This window comes from Apostichopus japonicus, chromosome 3 (assembly GCF_037975245.1).
Source record: "Apostichopus japonicus isolate 1M-3 chromosome 3, ASM3797524v1, whole genome shotgun sequence".
Taxonomy (NCBI): domain Eukaryota; kingdom Metazoa; phylum Echinodermata; class Holothuroidea; order Aspidochirotida; family Stichopodidae; genus Apostichopus; species Apostichopus japonicus.
This window is the reverse complement of record NC_092563.1, coordinates 7,718,323-7,735,514: the sequence shown is the minus strand read 5'-3', so window position 1 is coordinate 7,735,514 and position 17,192 is coordinate 7,718,323. Positions and strand designations below refer to the sequence as shown.

The window sequence follows — 17,192 nt, the reverse complement described above, 5'->3', positions numbered from 1 at the left end:
TGTACACTTTTTGCCTGAGAACCAAGTATTTCCCAAAAGTTTTTTTTCCATCCATAACCTTTTTAAAGATTGTCACCAGTCACACATCATGTTCGACCTCATTGCATGTCCTATGGATCATTGCTTTTGTAGGTAATTCTACGTCACGGCCCACAATATCCGAAAGCCCCACTTTTCAAGGTTTTAAGCCCATTATTTGTTGAGAATTTGAAAATTCACTTTTCTCGTGAATAAAATCACTTCAAAACATCCCCATAATGTTGCACAAAATTCAATCTATGGACAACCAATATTGAAAAACTCCTTGAACCCCTAATATACAGGTCAAAATTGCACGAATAGAGGAAAGTATGATGAAGAATGTTGGTGAGGAAATTTTCGAAAATTCAGACAGTTAATTTATTGGTGTACAAATATTAAAACCTCTTATAATGGCTATTATGAAACTTCGTTGAAGGAAATGAAAAATAGCAGATATTTCCGATATCAGGTATATCGAAACCGAGCACTACACACATAGGCGTAGGTCCCGTAGGAGGCGGGGCTGCAGCCCCCCCCTCCCGCAACCAAATTTTTCCCATTTTTTCGGGCACCTACTGCATGAAAGAAAAATAAATAGCAACGAATAGCTTAAAAATGATCTCCTTGGTAATTAAAATAAAGTTCTTAGCTTGGCCGACATTACTACTGTAAAAGAGAGTTTTGACATAAATGGATCTGTATGCTTTTTGGTTTCGATGAAATCGTAACCTATGCATTCATGCAGGCGGAGAGTGTGTGTATGTGTGTATGCGTGTGGGTGCGTGTGTCTGTGTGTGTGACGCCTGGCTTGTAAACACGGTATCTCAAGTAGGGGAGCTTGGACCAATCTAATATTTGGTGTACATGAGTACCACATTGAGTAGATGTGCCCTATTTTTTGTGGTGCCTGTTAAGGTCACCAAAGGTCAGTTAGAGGCCAAAAACCAAAATATTAAAACAAGCAATAACTCCCATTGACAGGATCCGACATGGTTGATATTTTGGGACCAGTTGTAAATGGGGTAAGGGATCGTTTCAAAACATAACGGTCATGTGATTCAAGGTCAACAAAGGTCAAGCAGGGGTCAAAAACTAGTATTTTTGCAATAACTTGAGAACCAAATGTCCGTGAAGGTTGGGAGTTACGCTATTGTAATCAGGAAGTCGACCCGCATCTAGGTGACCTTTGACCTCAGGTTGACCTCCGGTGACCTTTATCAGTTTTTTGGGTTATTTGAATTTTCGTGGCCATAATCGGATCTCAAAGGTACCTTCCGATCAAAATGGTCCATAGTTGACCCCTGTGCGACCTTCGTGTGCGAAGTTATCAGAGGTCAATGTTTTTGTTTTTTAATAAGTACAGTTAGGATGGTCGCACAGACTTGTCATGTTGCTTTTTGGAAGCAGCGTGTCAAACTACATCTGACCGCGAGGTCAAAAGGTCAAAGGTCAAATCTTAAAAAATATGCTCATTTTAGGAGATACGGGGCAAAACAAAACAGAACAAAGATAAGTTTGAAAATTTGATAGAGCTTTTTGTGCTGAATATATGAAACCAACTCCCGCTTCAATCGGACACCCAGTTCTCAAGTTATGAGGGGCCAAAGGTTGGTTTTGATACATTTCTAGCAATAACATTATGTGTAAACATTGTAGGCCAATTAAATTTTAGGACAGAGTGCACCTCATCAAGAGGAACATTTTTGATAAAAACCATCAGGTCATTCAAGGTCATTCAAGGTTGATTATGTGCAAAAAACTGCCAGCTTATGCTAATTTTTGCAACAACTTCTAGTCACGAAGTCCGACATGGCTGGTATATTAGGACAAGTTGTGAATGGAGTAGGGACATATTTTCAAAAATAACCGTGATGTGATCCAAGGTCACCAAAGGTCATTTATGGGTCAAAATGTGTTTTTTTTTTCACAATAACTTGTGAAACTACCACTGACAGGGTCCGACATGGATGATATTTTGGGACTAGTTGTGAATGGGGTAAAGGATCGTTTCAAACCATAACGGTAATATGATCCAAGGTCAACAAAGGTCAATTAGGGGTCAAAAACTAGTATTTTAGCAATAACGTGAGAACCAAATGTCCATCAAGGTTGGGATTTTAGGACAGAGTGCACATCATCAAGGGGAAAATTTTTGATAAAAACCATTAGGTCAATCAAGGTCATTCAAGGTTGATTATGTGCAAAAAATTCCCAACTTATGCTAATTTTTGCAACAACTTCTAGTCACGAAGTCAGACATGGCTGGTATATTAGGACAAGTTGTGAATGAAGTAGCGACACATTTTCCAAAATAACCGTGATGTGATCCAAGGTCACCAAAGGTCATTTATGGGTCAAAATGTAACTTGTGAAACTACCACTGACAGGGTTGAGAGTTACGCTATTGTAATACAATAGTCGAACTGCATTTGGGTGACCTTTGACCTCAGGTTGACCTCCAGTGACCTGTATTAGCTTCTTTTAAGTTGATTCTTTCAAGTTTCTTAGGCATATTCCAATCTAACTTGTCCATAAGTGGACTCCTCTGCAACCCTAATGTGCGAAGTATTAGAGATTTGGTTTTGTTTTGTAATACTTGGTGTGTGGATTCATAACATTGAGTACAAGAACCCTATTGCTTTTGATCGAGGTGTGTATAGCCATGTACAGTAGACTGACCTGTGTTAGCATGCCATAGTGTTAGTAACAGCTAGTTCTGGTTATACTAACAAGCAGAAGTCTAGTGCATTAAAGTCATCGAAACCTCCATGCATTTTGCATTCTGGTTCTCCATCTACATAAGACATTTCGTTGTTTACATTAGCATCCGGCGGTATACTGTGCAACTTTCACGGACCGTAAGGTATACGATGCCATGCAATGTAATGACCGATGCTTGCTTATATGATATTGGCATCGATATGTTGGATGCGCGCGAGGCGCGCGAAAAAAATTTTGGCTTTTTTCGGGCGAGTCGTTACAGCCCCAAATCCAATTGGGCTCCTACGCCTTTGAATACACACATAGACAGTTTTTTAGGCTGTTCATCGTGGAACATGCATTTCAATGCTCACTGATATGATGTTATATCTGCTCTTTGCTTTACAAATTCGAACAGGAGTGTAGCGAGTAATTGCCAAGGGAGGGGCGAAGCCTATAGGCAAACTATCTAAGCGAAGCGCCACCATGAGTTGGTGCGAAGCGTACAAGAACAATTTTGGCCGAAAATGCCTCCCAGATCGCTGGAAATGACACTTCCCAGGCCTTGTAAGTTGCATCTAAGCATTGTCTATTTTGAAATTACTAGCGATGTTATAAAGAAAATTTGCTCGGGGGGGGGGAGGGGGGGAGTGCGGTCGCCCCCTTCCCGAAATGCGTGATGTTCCCCGACGACTCGGTCGAGTTCAAGACCAGCCACAGTTGGTTCCATATAGCACAATTGTACAATTGTTTAAGGCGTCCATACACACACGCGTTATGATAGACCATATATAGTATTTATATAGATACATTAGTGAGAAAAGAAAAATGGAAACGTCAAAAATGGAGTTGTCGGTGTAAGGGGTAGGGTGAGGCGCACACCCCTCCGTAATCCTTGATCTGTCACTGGCTACCCTGTGTATATAATAGGGATCAGCGCTTTAACTATAACTGTTCCTCTTTCTCTTCCCGAGGTCTTGGCTATCTTCTACTCCCTCCTTTTCTCCTTTTTCTCTCTTTTTTCTTTTTCTTTTCCCTTCCTTTCTCTCCTCCTTTTCGTTTTCCCCCTCCTTTTCACTTTTTTCTTCTCTTTTTTTCCTCCTCTTTTCCTTACCCGGGGGGCGCGCCCCAACGCCCCCCGACCGATAAGCACCTGATTTTAAATGTGGAATTTTGTCGTGGATACTTTTCTCATTCTCTGCAAATATCCTTAATTACTCGCCAATTAACGATGTTGGCAGGGAAAAACTTGGCTGATATCTTAGTTTGCTGTTTTGTGATTGATATATGTGAAAAACTCGATGGACATGTCAAAAAATAGAAAACGGCGACCAAACGCAAAATGCTGCTTTAAAAGATGTAGTTAAAGGTAACAGGTGTACAGGGACGTAGCCAGCAATTTGAAACGGGGGAAGGGGGAAGTGGAGCAGAATTTTTAAAGGTGCCCTTCTCACAAAGGAAGCATTATTGTACTTAACGGAGCGCCATGAAATGCCTCCCACGTTGCAAGAATAAACAATAATAAGAGTATTGTATTACGTAGCAGACGAACTTTCAGAGGAAAAACTGATAAGGGTCCTAAAAAGAGGGCTTTGGTGATATTTTCTGCTTTTAGTTAAATTTTATTTTCGGGGAACTCAAAGGGGTTGGGGGGTGGGTCGGTGGAGCGATCGCTCCCATTGCTATGTCCCTGGCCGTATACGTTGTAGGTGCACTGAGATGTGGGTTAAGGGTCAGGTCAGTTAGGTCATGAAAGTTGAAGCTTTGTTTATTGTTGCGACTTGTTTTGAAGTATAGCATTCATATTAAAATGAATCAAAGATCATAATAGACAAATTTCGAAGACGTATATATGTGGTTTGTGGTAGTGTATCTGATTCAAGTTCTCGTGTCGGCCGAGAAGGACTTGACATAAGACCAACGGGTATGGTAGATCCAGCGTAAATAACACAACAGCGAGTAAACAATGTGTTTATTTATTAAATATTTATTTGAACATTCCAGGCTGGAGATGTAATATGCGTTTATTATTTGTAATGCAACAGTTTTACCAGATATGCTTTAACAAAATATGAATGAAGGAATACATAATCCACAAGCCTGCATCAGTAACTCATCTGGATAATGGGTGACAAAGCTAAACAGATACCCGGCTTTCGCAACCACATCAAAATTTTATAGCATCATTAAAGTGTTTTAACTATACATTCAAATTGGTGTTCGATCCTAAATTTCGATAATTCTAAAATAACGTCCTGTTAAAAAAGGAATAATGAACCCAAAAGTATTTCTGCATATTTATTCTTATGAAAATGTTAAAAGTATACCTGTTTTATATTCCCGGAAGGTTTCAAAATTATGTAACAATTAATATTTGATGATATACACATACACTGTATTAAACGTGTATCGGAGCTTACAATAGTTTGGATTTAGGCAAGTATATACAATTGATTTACATTGATAAAAATATAATAAAAGAAAATCGTCTTGTCACCTTTTGTTATGAATTAATTTACTGCTCTGAGTTTTGAGTATGTATATAAAGAAAATATAATAACACGAAGAACAATCACCGATGTAAAAGTTTAAGTTGAGGAGAAAGCGTATTTAACATATATAATAGACCAACATCTTTGTGATTAACCAGATAACTAAGGGTCATCTTGGTCCATTTGGAAGATATTGGGATTTTGTCGATGCAGATGATGTCATGAAGTGTGACTGGGGAGGGGGGGGGGGGTTAGGCTTCAGTTTGCTGCAAAACCATTCGTTATAACTGAAAGTAACGTGGCATTAAAAATATATATACAAGAAAATGTATTTATATCACATTCTTTTCAATTTTTTTCAAATCTTACAAAATCATCTTTTAACCTGACATTCATGTCCCATCCACATTTCTCTTTCTGGAAGTCCGTGTTCATCTAATTTCTTATTTGGTTCTATTCGACAATTATGTAGTTTGGGTCTATGTCATCATCCACACGATAAGTCCTACGCAAATCATCATATTTTGGAGACAGATAAGGGTCTTCATTGGGAGAAATCTTTCTGTCATAATGACCAAGAGGTTCTGGTGGAAGTTTAACCCTAGCAAGGTGAAAGTCCTCACTACCTACCCTCCGGCCCAGATCACCACTTGCAGCTACATCTTCGTAATAAGGTGGTGGTAGATCGTCGTTTGGTCTGCGTTTTGACCTTCTCCTCCTTCCTACTATGCATATGCAGGCAACCATCAACACGACGAATACAATGCAAGCTCCTAAAGCAAGACCCGACCACAAAAATAACACATATGTATCTTTATTCGGATCAGATGGGGTTGTTGTCAACTCACTAGATTGTGAGGGGACAGGGAGGCATACCCCGTCTGGAAGATGTTCAATGGGTTGTCCTATGTAACTTGATCTGCTACCGGTTTCACATTTAACATCATCCAAATTTAGGTATAAGAAATTCCCATGAAAATCTTCTGACAATGTATCAAATAGAGGGCCCCGAACAAAGGATGGGTGTTTCGTAAGCCAAGTTCGAAGGCCACATATTTTATCATCACAACGCCATGGGTTATTCAACAAAGTAACCCAGTTATTCAACAATGGTGAGAATATGCCATCTTCGATGTTTCCAAGGTTGTTCCCTTGAAGTTGTAAAAATCTCAAGTGTCTTAAGCTTTGGAATGTGTCCTTCTGCATGTAAGATATTTTGTTGAAACTTAGATCTAATGACTTTAAGTGGGTGCTATAAAACCCATCAAAAGCATCCCCCATGAGACTTGTGATATTATTCCTGGCGAGCGATATACTATACGGTCGCAAACCCGAAAACATTCGGTCTTGCAATACTTCGATTTGATTGTTAGATACGTCAAGGACTTTCATATCGCTGCTCCCCTCAAATATTCTTGCGGAAATAGTCTTAAAGTTATTGTTACTGCTATAAAAGACGACCAATTTTGTTAGGTACTCAATTCCAAGTGCATCAAAGCTATCTAGAGAATTGTGAGAAATGTCCAGTCTATATAAATTCGGAAGCAGTTGGAAACTTTTATCTTCGATGAAGTTTAATGAGTTGTTGGAGATGTCAAGAAATTGAAGAAGCTTTGAGTGAGCAAAATCAGATTTCAGTATCGTTACAAGCTTAGTATCTGATAATGAAAGGGTACTTATCCAGGGCTGATTGAGCAATATATTTGATGGAACAACATGGAGTGGATTTCCATCCAGAAAAAGTTGATGTATTCGGTCTATGGCTGAGAAAACCTGATCAGATAACGTTGATATTTTATTGTACGACAAAACGACTGTTCTCAGGCTTGGATTCCCATCAAATGTACCACTGGATAATTGAACTAGGCTGTTGTGCGCAGCTTTGAAGGTGTATAACTTGGGCATTTTGCCAAGCAATTCCATATCTAAGACTTGCAGTTTGTTGTATGAGATATCAAACTCATAGATTCCTACCATCTCATCGAAAGAGGATGAAGATACACTAGTAATTTGGTTATGGTGAAGAACCAGTCTACCAGTATTGGGATGAAATATTGGCGCAATCGGGAGAGAGGTTATCTTATTGTAAGAAAGATCGATACTAATCAATTGTCCTACTTCAACAAAGCTGCTCCTTCCAATCTCAAAAATTTCGTTATGTGTTAAACTTACTCGTCCCAGTGAACTTAAGTTGGCAAAGGTTTGATTGCTTATACCAGTAAGTTTATTGTAGTCCAGCAAGAGTGACGTTAAATTGTCCATATTGGCCAGAGAGAGGTTGGTAACTTTGTTGAAAGACAAATCAAGACTAAATCTTTTGGATTTAATACCAATTCGACTGGAATTGACTTGTAAAATTTCATTTCTGGACAAGTCGATCTCTTTAACTCGTTGGGCATAACCTACACTAGAGGGAATTTCATTCAAGCCAACTTCTGTCATTACAATCTCTGTTAAATTGTTCATTTCGACAAACTGTAAAGAGGAGAGCGCCTCAGAACAATAAACACACGAGGAGATTTGAAGAACTTCTAAATTGGTGAAGGATTCAATTAATTCAGTGTATATCGAGGACATATTGATATTTCCCAGTAGATGTACATTTTGGATGAGCATGTTGAATTCAAACATTCTAAAATCGAGTTCGATAAGCCTGTTGTTGTTTAAGAGTACCTCGCGGAGATTACTCATCGTTTGGAAAGTAGTAACGTCGATAAAAGATATTAAGTTATCGGATAAATTGATTACCTCCAAACTATTCAATCCCCTAAACATTACAGCCGTCACAGTTTCGAGATTGTTGCCATTTAGACGTAGTATTAATAACTTAGTTAGATGGTCAAATGAATTTGCTTCAATTGAATCTATGTCACAATTTGCGAGTTCTAGGGTGGTAAGGTTATGATAATTACCTAGAGACCGGAAGACGCCTCTACGAAGTAATTCCACATTTGAGTGGTTTAGTGATAGTTCAGCCAAAGACGGTAAACCAACAAGAAAGTTCTGCTGTAGGTTGGAAAGAAAATTACCTTGTAGGTCTATCCTCTCTAAGTTGTCAAAAACAGATGCACTACTGGTGTTGACTTTCGTGAGACTGTTGTAAGATATGGTGAGGTTCTGCAACTTTTTGAGTCTCTCTAAGTCTGAGAAGTTGATCTCCTCTATTTGGTTTAATTCAAAATCCAATTCTCTGATATTGATGAGATCTTGGTAAACATCGCTGGATATGTTTCGGATATAATTAAATCCCAAGTTAACCTTTTCCAAGGATTGCACAGCTCTGAATGTACCAGGATGGATCAATTCAATGACGTTCTTGTGTAAATTTAAAACTTTTAGATTGTTAAGCCCGGAGAACATTGCAAACTCAAGTTCAGAGAGAGAATTCCTAGTAAGATCAAGTTCTTCTAACTTCTCTAAGGTTCTTAAAGCGCCAATAGTTATGACGTCAATTTTATTGTCGGAGAGGTCCAATATGTTGAGGTTCCGTAAACCACCCAAAGCTTCAGGCGGTATAGACTCTAGCTCGTTGCTGGAGACATCTAGTTCCTCAAGATAAGTTATATCGGTGAATGCCATCTCTGCGATATAGGATATGTAGTTGGTCCCGAGAAGCAGTGTCTTAAGTCTACTTTGTTGTCTGAAAATGTTGTCATCGATCTCATACAAGTCATTGTATTTTAGATCCAATTCCCTGAGATTGGAAGGAAGGGGTAATGCAGTTGACGCAATCTCCTCGATGAAGTTATTTCGGAGAGAAAGAATTTCGAGATTTGCCAGTGACCGAAACATCATTGGGTGAAGCAATTCGATTAGATTTGATTGAAGATAAATCTCTTTTATATTTGGTAGATGATCAAATGATCCAGGATCAATTCTATCAATAACGTTGCTTGAAACATCAAGCACTTCCAAGCTCCTCAGACCTGACAATAAATCGACTGTGATAGCCCGGAGATTATTAGATGATAACTGCAATGTCTCTAATGTCTGAAGTTCTTGGAAGGTCATGTCATTTATTTGGAATATTCCATTTGACCTTAAATCGATCAGCCTTAGATTGCCCAAATGTGATAAGGAATCTCTTTCAACACTCTGGATATCATTAAAACCCAAACATAGGCCTTCATAAGTATCAGGGATTTCTGATGGAATCTCAATAAGGCTAGCAGCTAAACAGTCCAGTGATGCCCCTGTGCAAGAACATGCCTCAGGGCACTGCCATGTTGCTTCAATAGGATTAAAGAGAAGCAATAACTGCACAGCTAACGAGAATATCACCACACCTAGATACCCCGTCATCATCTGTCAATAAAGGTCAAAGAAAGAACACAGTGAATAGAATACAACATGACATACGCATATATATGAACTTGATGCGAAAGCGCAAATATAAGATCTTACATGTCTTACAGATATCACAACAGCTTTACAAATCTAAGGGTGTAGTGAAACCCCATCCTTCGCCACTTTCCGTTTAATGTATAAATACGATAGTGCGGTCTTTTCCTGAACGTAGTTCTGCATTGACCGCTCTTCATTTGAAAACCTCTATTAGTTGCCTGAACAGAGCATTTGTTTTGGATAACTTCCTCAAACTTTTCTTTTGTAACGGTAGCCCAATTCCTGTTGACCCCCTTGCAACTAACTTTCTCTTTACCTGAACCAAAGCAGCAATAAAATTTATAGTAAACATCAATATGAGATTCTGGAAACAGACAGAAGTATCTCTTGAAAAACAACATCGTTGGCGGCCCTATGGCAAGCCGTTTTAACATTTACCTCTCTATTCTACTTAAGTAGAATTAATTCCACTTAAGTTGAATACAATTAAGCTTAAGTGAAATGAATTGCACTTCAGTAGAATTGCATTTTACTTAAGCTTAATTGTATTCCACTTAAGTGGAATTCATATTAGCTAAAGTTCAAACGGTTTTTGTCTACATCGTATTTTACTTAAGTAAACTTCCATTTAGCTTAAGCTAAATTGAATTAAGCTTAAGTAAAATACAATTCTACTTAAGTAAAATACAATTCTGCTGAAGTAAAATTCAATTCTACTTAAGTAAAATGCTATTCTACTTAAGCAAAATGGCTTTTCAATTTCACTTAAGCTAAATTGCATTTTACTTAAGTGAAATAGAATTACGCTTAAGTGAAATGTGATTGGTCAATCTTTTTCACTTAAGTAAAATGCAATTTAGCCTAAGTGAAATAGAATTACACTTAAGTAAAATGTGATTGGTCAATCAGTATGCTACTCATTGCGTCACTGTTCATCCGCTCAATAGGTTAACCATTGCCAGAAAAGAGGTAAAAGTACCTAACGTAAAGCTTGTTTAAGCATGTTATCATTTACTGTCATCGTTTGTACTGCCTTTAGATGAAAGAGCATAATTTTAAGTACAGATGGTGTGAAAATAGGGAGGATCGAAGGTGATATAAACCATTTAAAAAATCTTTGGTTAAATGTTGATATTACTCCGAACGATAATATGGAAGGGTTCAGTGTGATAAACTTGCTCCTGTTCTAGCTCATAATCTAAACTGTCATGATATGGAAGTTTGCAAGTGCCAAGATAGGCCAAGATCACAGCTATCATGTGGTGGGTAGGATATATCAGATGAAAACTTCTATCTCTGCTTTGGCAGGTCTTGAAAGTGACGAGTTTAGTGTGTAAGTCAATGGAACAATTAATTGTGATGCGAGACCTATAGAGTTACGTTCAAGACGTACTAGTTACGTAACTATTTGCGGCCATTGTGCCATACTTATCCAGCTTTCGTTGTGTATTTATACGAACATAACACCATACATACCCTTAGCAATTGAAGCAAAGCTATGTTTATCACTGAGTCTGAACGTTAGACATTTGGTAAATGCAGCCAGCCAATCAATCGTTGCAAACTGTTGCTGATGCTGTTGCACCAAGTAGTGGTACTAGTAGTACTAGTAGTAGTAGTACCACAAGGCATGGTACCATGTTAACATTGCCCCCAGACCAACCACTTCTCCGCACGAGGTAAATGTTAATACGGCTTGCCATGCGACCGATCCTTCAATTCCACTTAAGCTAAATTGTATTTTACTCAAGTAAAATACAATTTTACTTAAGTAAAATGCAATTGTATTCTACTTAAGTAAAATACAATTCTACTTAAGTAGAATACAATTTAGCTTAAGTTAAATTCAATTTCACTTAAGCTTAATTGTATTCTAATTAAGTAAAATACAATTTTACTTAAGTAAAATACAATTTTACTTAAGTAAAATTCATTTAGCTTAAGTGAAAAAGAATGACACTTTTACTTACGCTAAATTAAATTTTACTTAAGTAGAATTGTATTTTACCTAAGTAGGATACAATTAAGCTTAAGTGAAATTGAATTTAACTTAAGCTTAAAAGAAAGTGGTAATTATACTTAAGTGGAATACAATTAAACTTATGTAAAATGCAATTCTACTTAAGTGCAATTAATTTCACTTAAGCTTAATTGTATTCTACTTAAGTGCAATTAATTTCACTTAAGCTTAATTGTATTCAACTTAAGTGGAATTGGTTCTTCTTAAGAAGAATAACGAGGTAAATGTTAAAACGGCTTGCCATACGGCCCCTCCATTATTTACCATCGGTACCACGAAAAGGGTCGATCCCGTTTTAGAAATAATAAAATGTGTCAAAAAAGTATAGAATTTGACGCTGAGGCGCTCTATCTTTGGGCTATCATGCAAGATATGCACACAGGGATCATACTGTGGCGCAGGGAAGAAACAGGTTTGTCGTTCGGACTATGCTATGCATACCACTACAGTGTAAAACAAAATCAATAACATCGTCCCAACCTGTATTATCAGACACATATGTATTGACAATAGTCTACAACCAAACAAAACACGACTCGGCAGGGTGGATTTCTCCGAACCCCTGATTACCTTTAAGGTCATTCCCAGGAAACCGAAACAGCTATACAAGAGCGCAAACATGAAACAAAAGATACGCTGTGACTGTCCAAATCATAAATGGATTAAATTGAAGATAATAGGGACGGGGAAGGGGGGAGGGAACTATGGTGAAGCCTATATTATTACTAATATACATATATATATATATATATACATATAAATATATATAAATATATATATATATATATATATATATATATATATATATATATATATATAAATATATATATATATATATATATATATATATATATTTATATATATATATATATATATATATATATATATATATATATATATATATATATATATATATATATATATATATATATACGTGCGTAAAATGGACTTTGCGTTCGCTTCTACGATCATTTCATACTTAAGTATACTAATAAAATGCGTTAACTATTTCTTTTCTTGTATAGAGGTAGAAAATGTACCTATGATCAATTATTAAAACGGTGAATATATTTTCAATGCTGTAAAATGATCATCTTTGACTCATTTGTGTGCGCCGGGCGAACGTGTGTGTGCGCGAGAGGGGGGGGGGGGGTTGGAAATCCCATGACTGATTTAGGAAAGATCGTGAACCTTTGTGGAAGCGTCAAAGGCGGATTCAGGGATATCAAAAGAGGGATACGGCCTTGGGAAGACTGCAGGTAGTTTCATCCCTACCCCTCACAAAAAAGTCAAACGGTCCATTCTGACGCGTTATTAAGCCTAAACGCAAGGTTGTGCTAACGATCATTTTTCCCCTTATTTTTGAGTAATGCAGGTGTAACACCCACATCATGGATCAGCGCCTCGGGCTCCCCGTCAATGTTACCCAGCAAATCCACCCACCCCCATGAGGTTATAGCCTCGCTCGCCTACCCAGATAAAACTCTCCGAAAATACGAGGGGGAAATGATCAGTGGATTAGTCAGCTTGCATTTTCTATTTCTATAACTGTACAGCAAATAGACTAAAATTAAAAGCAGTTCTTCGTTACTTTCAATCCAAACATGCTAAACGTTGCAAGACGTTACATTAGTAATAATTAAATACCATTAGAAATAACTTTAGAGAAAGGTGGAATGCTTTCAACATTTCAAAGTTGCTCGTTGTGTGGAATTAATACTGACTTTATTATATCTGGACCTAATTGTTGTTTTCTTTTTTGAGGAAATAATAAGATTCGTCCAGTACTCAAAAATTAATGCACATATTAGGTAATGTTAATTTGATTAATATTTGGAGGGTTTGTGATATAATATCTAAAGGTGTAGTACAAATAGTACAAAAATAATGTACTCCAATAAATCATGCATTTCCAGTCGTCACTTACAGTAATAGCATCGTACCATGCATCTATAGCTAGTATCATGGTTTATCATGGTTCATGGAAAAGTTTTTTTCTTATTGTTTTTTAATTATTAACAAATATTCACAATTGTCTCGTAATTATAAATCAACTAAAGTTATACGAACCCTTTCTTCAGTTTCAATACGATGAACAATAGTAAATTTGAGGTTTTCTGTTCACGTCAAATTGCTCTGAGAAGAAGATTAATGAATCAAATTTGTCGAGGCACCACGTTCTCCATTTGCTAGTGCAAACCTTGCCTTTGCAACCTAGCTCTGCAGTAAAATAACAACGGCGCTTACCATTTGTCGCAATCTCTTCCAGTTTCACAGTTATATATATAAATAGATATATGAATATGTATATCCTCCAGCCCAATCACAATAACCACCAGCGCAGGTGTTAGTACTTAAAATTAGATCTCAACTTCATCGTATATTTGTATTATGTATACATCATTTGACTAGCGGCCGGTCCACTGATTACTGAATATTCAATTTACTTCGACAAATGAAATCGGTTGTATTGAAATGTCCTTGCGCGTTTGAGGAAATAACACAAACAGGAACACGAAAACATTCGTGATGTTTTTGACACCCGCGTGCGTGCGTAGTTGATCTCCGAATATATTCCTTTTGTTGTCGCACCACAATGAATTGGTCCAATAATATTGACTAACACACTTAAAGAGGTAACAGTTGTACCTTGACTTGCTCCTTACCACGTACCGTAACTAATGGTTTCAAAATCCCCTCTCCCCGTGCCCCGGGGCTGACAAGGACGTTAAACTTTGTATGATCTACTAGAAGAGTTTCATGACGATTGTATCTGTTTTAAATAATTATTATTGCAGGTCTTCGTTATTCGGTCTTCGTTTTCGAGACTTGCCTGTACTGCGAATCTCGAAAATGAAAATTGAGAAATGAAGACTTCTTTATTTGTTTTCGATTTTTCCAGTCTTCTATCTTCGGTCTTTGTTTTAGATGTCTTCGTTTTAAAGGTCTTCGTTTTAGACACACATATCCAGAGACTATTGTTTTGTCAGTAGCACCTTATCTATATACGTCCAGAGTTAAATGACCTTGAAATGATTGTGATAAGTGTTAAATAGATGATGAATCGAGAACGAAACGTTTGAAATTAACTATAAGTATAGACGAATTATTCCCCGTACTGTATGTGACGTTTGGTTATTACATGGGTGATCCTTTAAGAATATAAATCGTGTGAAAATATTTCCTACACAACAAACTTAACGACTCTCTCTTCTTTTCTTCTCTGCTTGATTGGTTCTTACACTTTTTCTATGGGTTATTCTTATTTTTGTACTGCAGAGTGAGTCATTGTCCATAAAACTGCATAGGTTGTGAAAAAGTTTGTTTTCATATTAGCTGATTTTTCAGCATTTTTCTTCAAGTAGAAGTCAATTGATACAGTCTGTGGCGTAGTTAGATCATAATTAAGGTCTGTATCTGTTTATAGCTCCATGGTATAAGTAGCTCTAAACGCAAAATTGTGCTAATAATAATAAACTCCAAACATTGACCCGACTGATTTTGGTAGTACTACCTGAATCGCTAGTAAGTATCGAAAAGTAGTGCATATGAAGGATGGTGCGTCCGTGTAGTCATTGAAGGCGATACCCATGTGTGGAGGGTGTACGTGGGGGTCCTCCCCCAGAGAGAGATGAAATCAAATGGTACATTCTGGGACATATTTAGAATATTAATTAGGTTAATGTATATATATATACTATATAGTAGCCCGAGGCTTAATGCTTGGTTTGGCAATCAATATTTTGTGTGAAGTTTAAAGGGGGGAGGGGGTGGGAGCACCTGTAGTAGTGGTCCAATTCTTCCCCGGCTGCATGCAAAATCCTCCGACTGATCCATTTCCCCCGTACTGACGATCGAAGGTATTGGCCATATACCTCGACCCCCTACCCCTCCTCGGGCGTAGGTCTACTTTAGAAATGCTGTTCACGGTGATCAGCCGCTACTGTACTCACAGACACAAACTGAGAGATGAATAGACTAATGAAATGCTAGAATGTAGCCAACAACTTAGTTCAAATTAGATTGACTCCGCACATTTTTAAATTGCAAATTGTGAAATTAATTTTACCAATTACTGCTATAGACTATATGAGTTATAAAACGGCATGCCATAATAGTCCAGGAAGACGGGCTTTACAAGCTGCAGAAAGTAACTCTAAGCTTCAGTCTTTGCTAGCCCAAGGGCGGCGGAAGCACTTTTAATCTGGGGGGGGGGGGCACCGATATCAAAGGGCACTTTGCAGAAATTCGATTGGACTGATGCAGCCTTATATTTAGTACCCTTTACAACTCTTATTGTATTATCTTATTTGCGTATACACATCACTCCATCAACGCCCCCCCCCCCCCTCATGGAAAATATGCATATATACTAGCACTGCAATATCCAATGTGCAAATTGGGAAACAAGGATTATGTTAATATCTTAACAAATTTTTCCCATTCGAAATGGCTTTGAGTTTGACCCACAGAAATTCATTAAAAGTCAGGGGCGTAGCCAGGATTTGCAAAGTTGTATGCATGACTATCTGAGCGGAGCGCCACCATCGGTTGGCGCGGAGCGTACAAAAAAATTTTGGTTTTACAAACCCCCCAGATGCCCGGAAACGGCCCTTCCCGAGTGTTCATTCTGGTTCCCTGGCCTCTTGCTAACTTGAGACACCTCAATTTTTATGTAGAAAAAGGGCACATTTTTAACATGAGGAAAAGTGGGGGGGGGGCACGTACCCCCTGTGCCCCCCGGTTCCGCCGCCCTTGTGCTAGCCTATCATAGTCAAGTATCATACTGTAAACATAACACTTTTTTGTTATGTAGGAGTTGTAGTCTTAGCCAATGATCACTAAAGTTGGACTCACCGTAATACTTTTAATTACCTAGCCACGTCCATACTGCAGTCAGCAAGCAGACTATAGACTCTGAGACAATTGCGCAAGAAGAGCCGCAATAACTGTAACGTTAAAGCCGTTGACAGAAACGTGAACACATGCTACCATAGGATAACGTATGGTGCAAGTTGACCGCGAACCTGGGCTACGTAACGGTACTAGCGTTAGTCTATTTGAAATCAGTTAATGAAAAAGAGTTTAAGAATGTGCGTAATATGGTCATCATGTAAGTCAGTGCCCAAATTAACCGAATAATAATCCCCTCCCTCCTCCCTCAGTAAGGCCTAACACTTAATGTGAACAAGCTAGAGCCTAACTTGTATGGTGGAGCATTTTTGACACAGTGTGAGTACAAGACGAATTCCCTTCAGTACGAGCACAAGACACAAAGCTTAAAATTAGAGTGCTTAATCTTACACTATTATCAACAAAAGATAAACAAAATACTGAAATAATGAAGTATACGTGAGAGTGATTACAAGCACAGGTAGCTATGGTTATTTATATATATATATATATATATATATATATATATATATATATATATATATATATATATATATATGAGATGCAGACTTACTACAAGTCTGATCTTCACCCTCTCTTGCATCTCATTATGCATGTTACGTCGGTATGTACATACTTTCGCATCTCATAATGCAACTGTTGAACATCTGCCAAATTCTGAAACTAACACTCCTGTTACTTAGACAATAACACCTATAAAG

The 17,192-nt window shown here is 37.7% G+C and overlaps 1 protein-coding gene and 1 long non-coding RNA gene across 2 annotated transcripts in view; one reads left to right on the top strand and one right to left on the bottom strand.

Moving 5' to 3' along the window:
• The window catches only part of LOC139961888 (uncharacterized), a 115,884-nt gene that overhangs the window by 54,125 nt on the left and 44,567 nt on the right, over nucleotides 1–17,192 (top strand). The gene's annotated exons all lie outside the window — the stretch shown is intronic.
• LOC139961866 (uncharacterized) lies at nucleotides 5,447–13,841 on the bottom strand. Its single transcript, XM_071961483.1, has 2 exons — nucleotides 13,648–13,841; nucleotides 5,447–9,518 (listed from the first exon to the last, which is right to left on the bottom strand). The coding sequence occupies exon 2, from the start codon at nucleotides 9,516–9,518 to the stop codon at nucleotides 5,667–5,669; it is 3,852 nt and encodes a 1,283-aa protein (XP_071817584.1). The 5' UTR covers nucleotides 13,648–13,841; the 3' UTR covers nucleotides 5,447–5,666.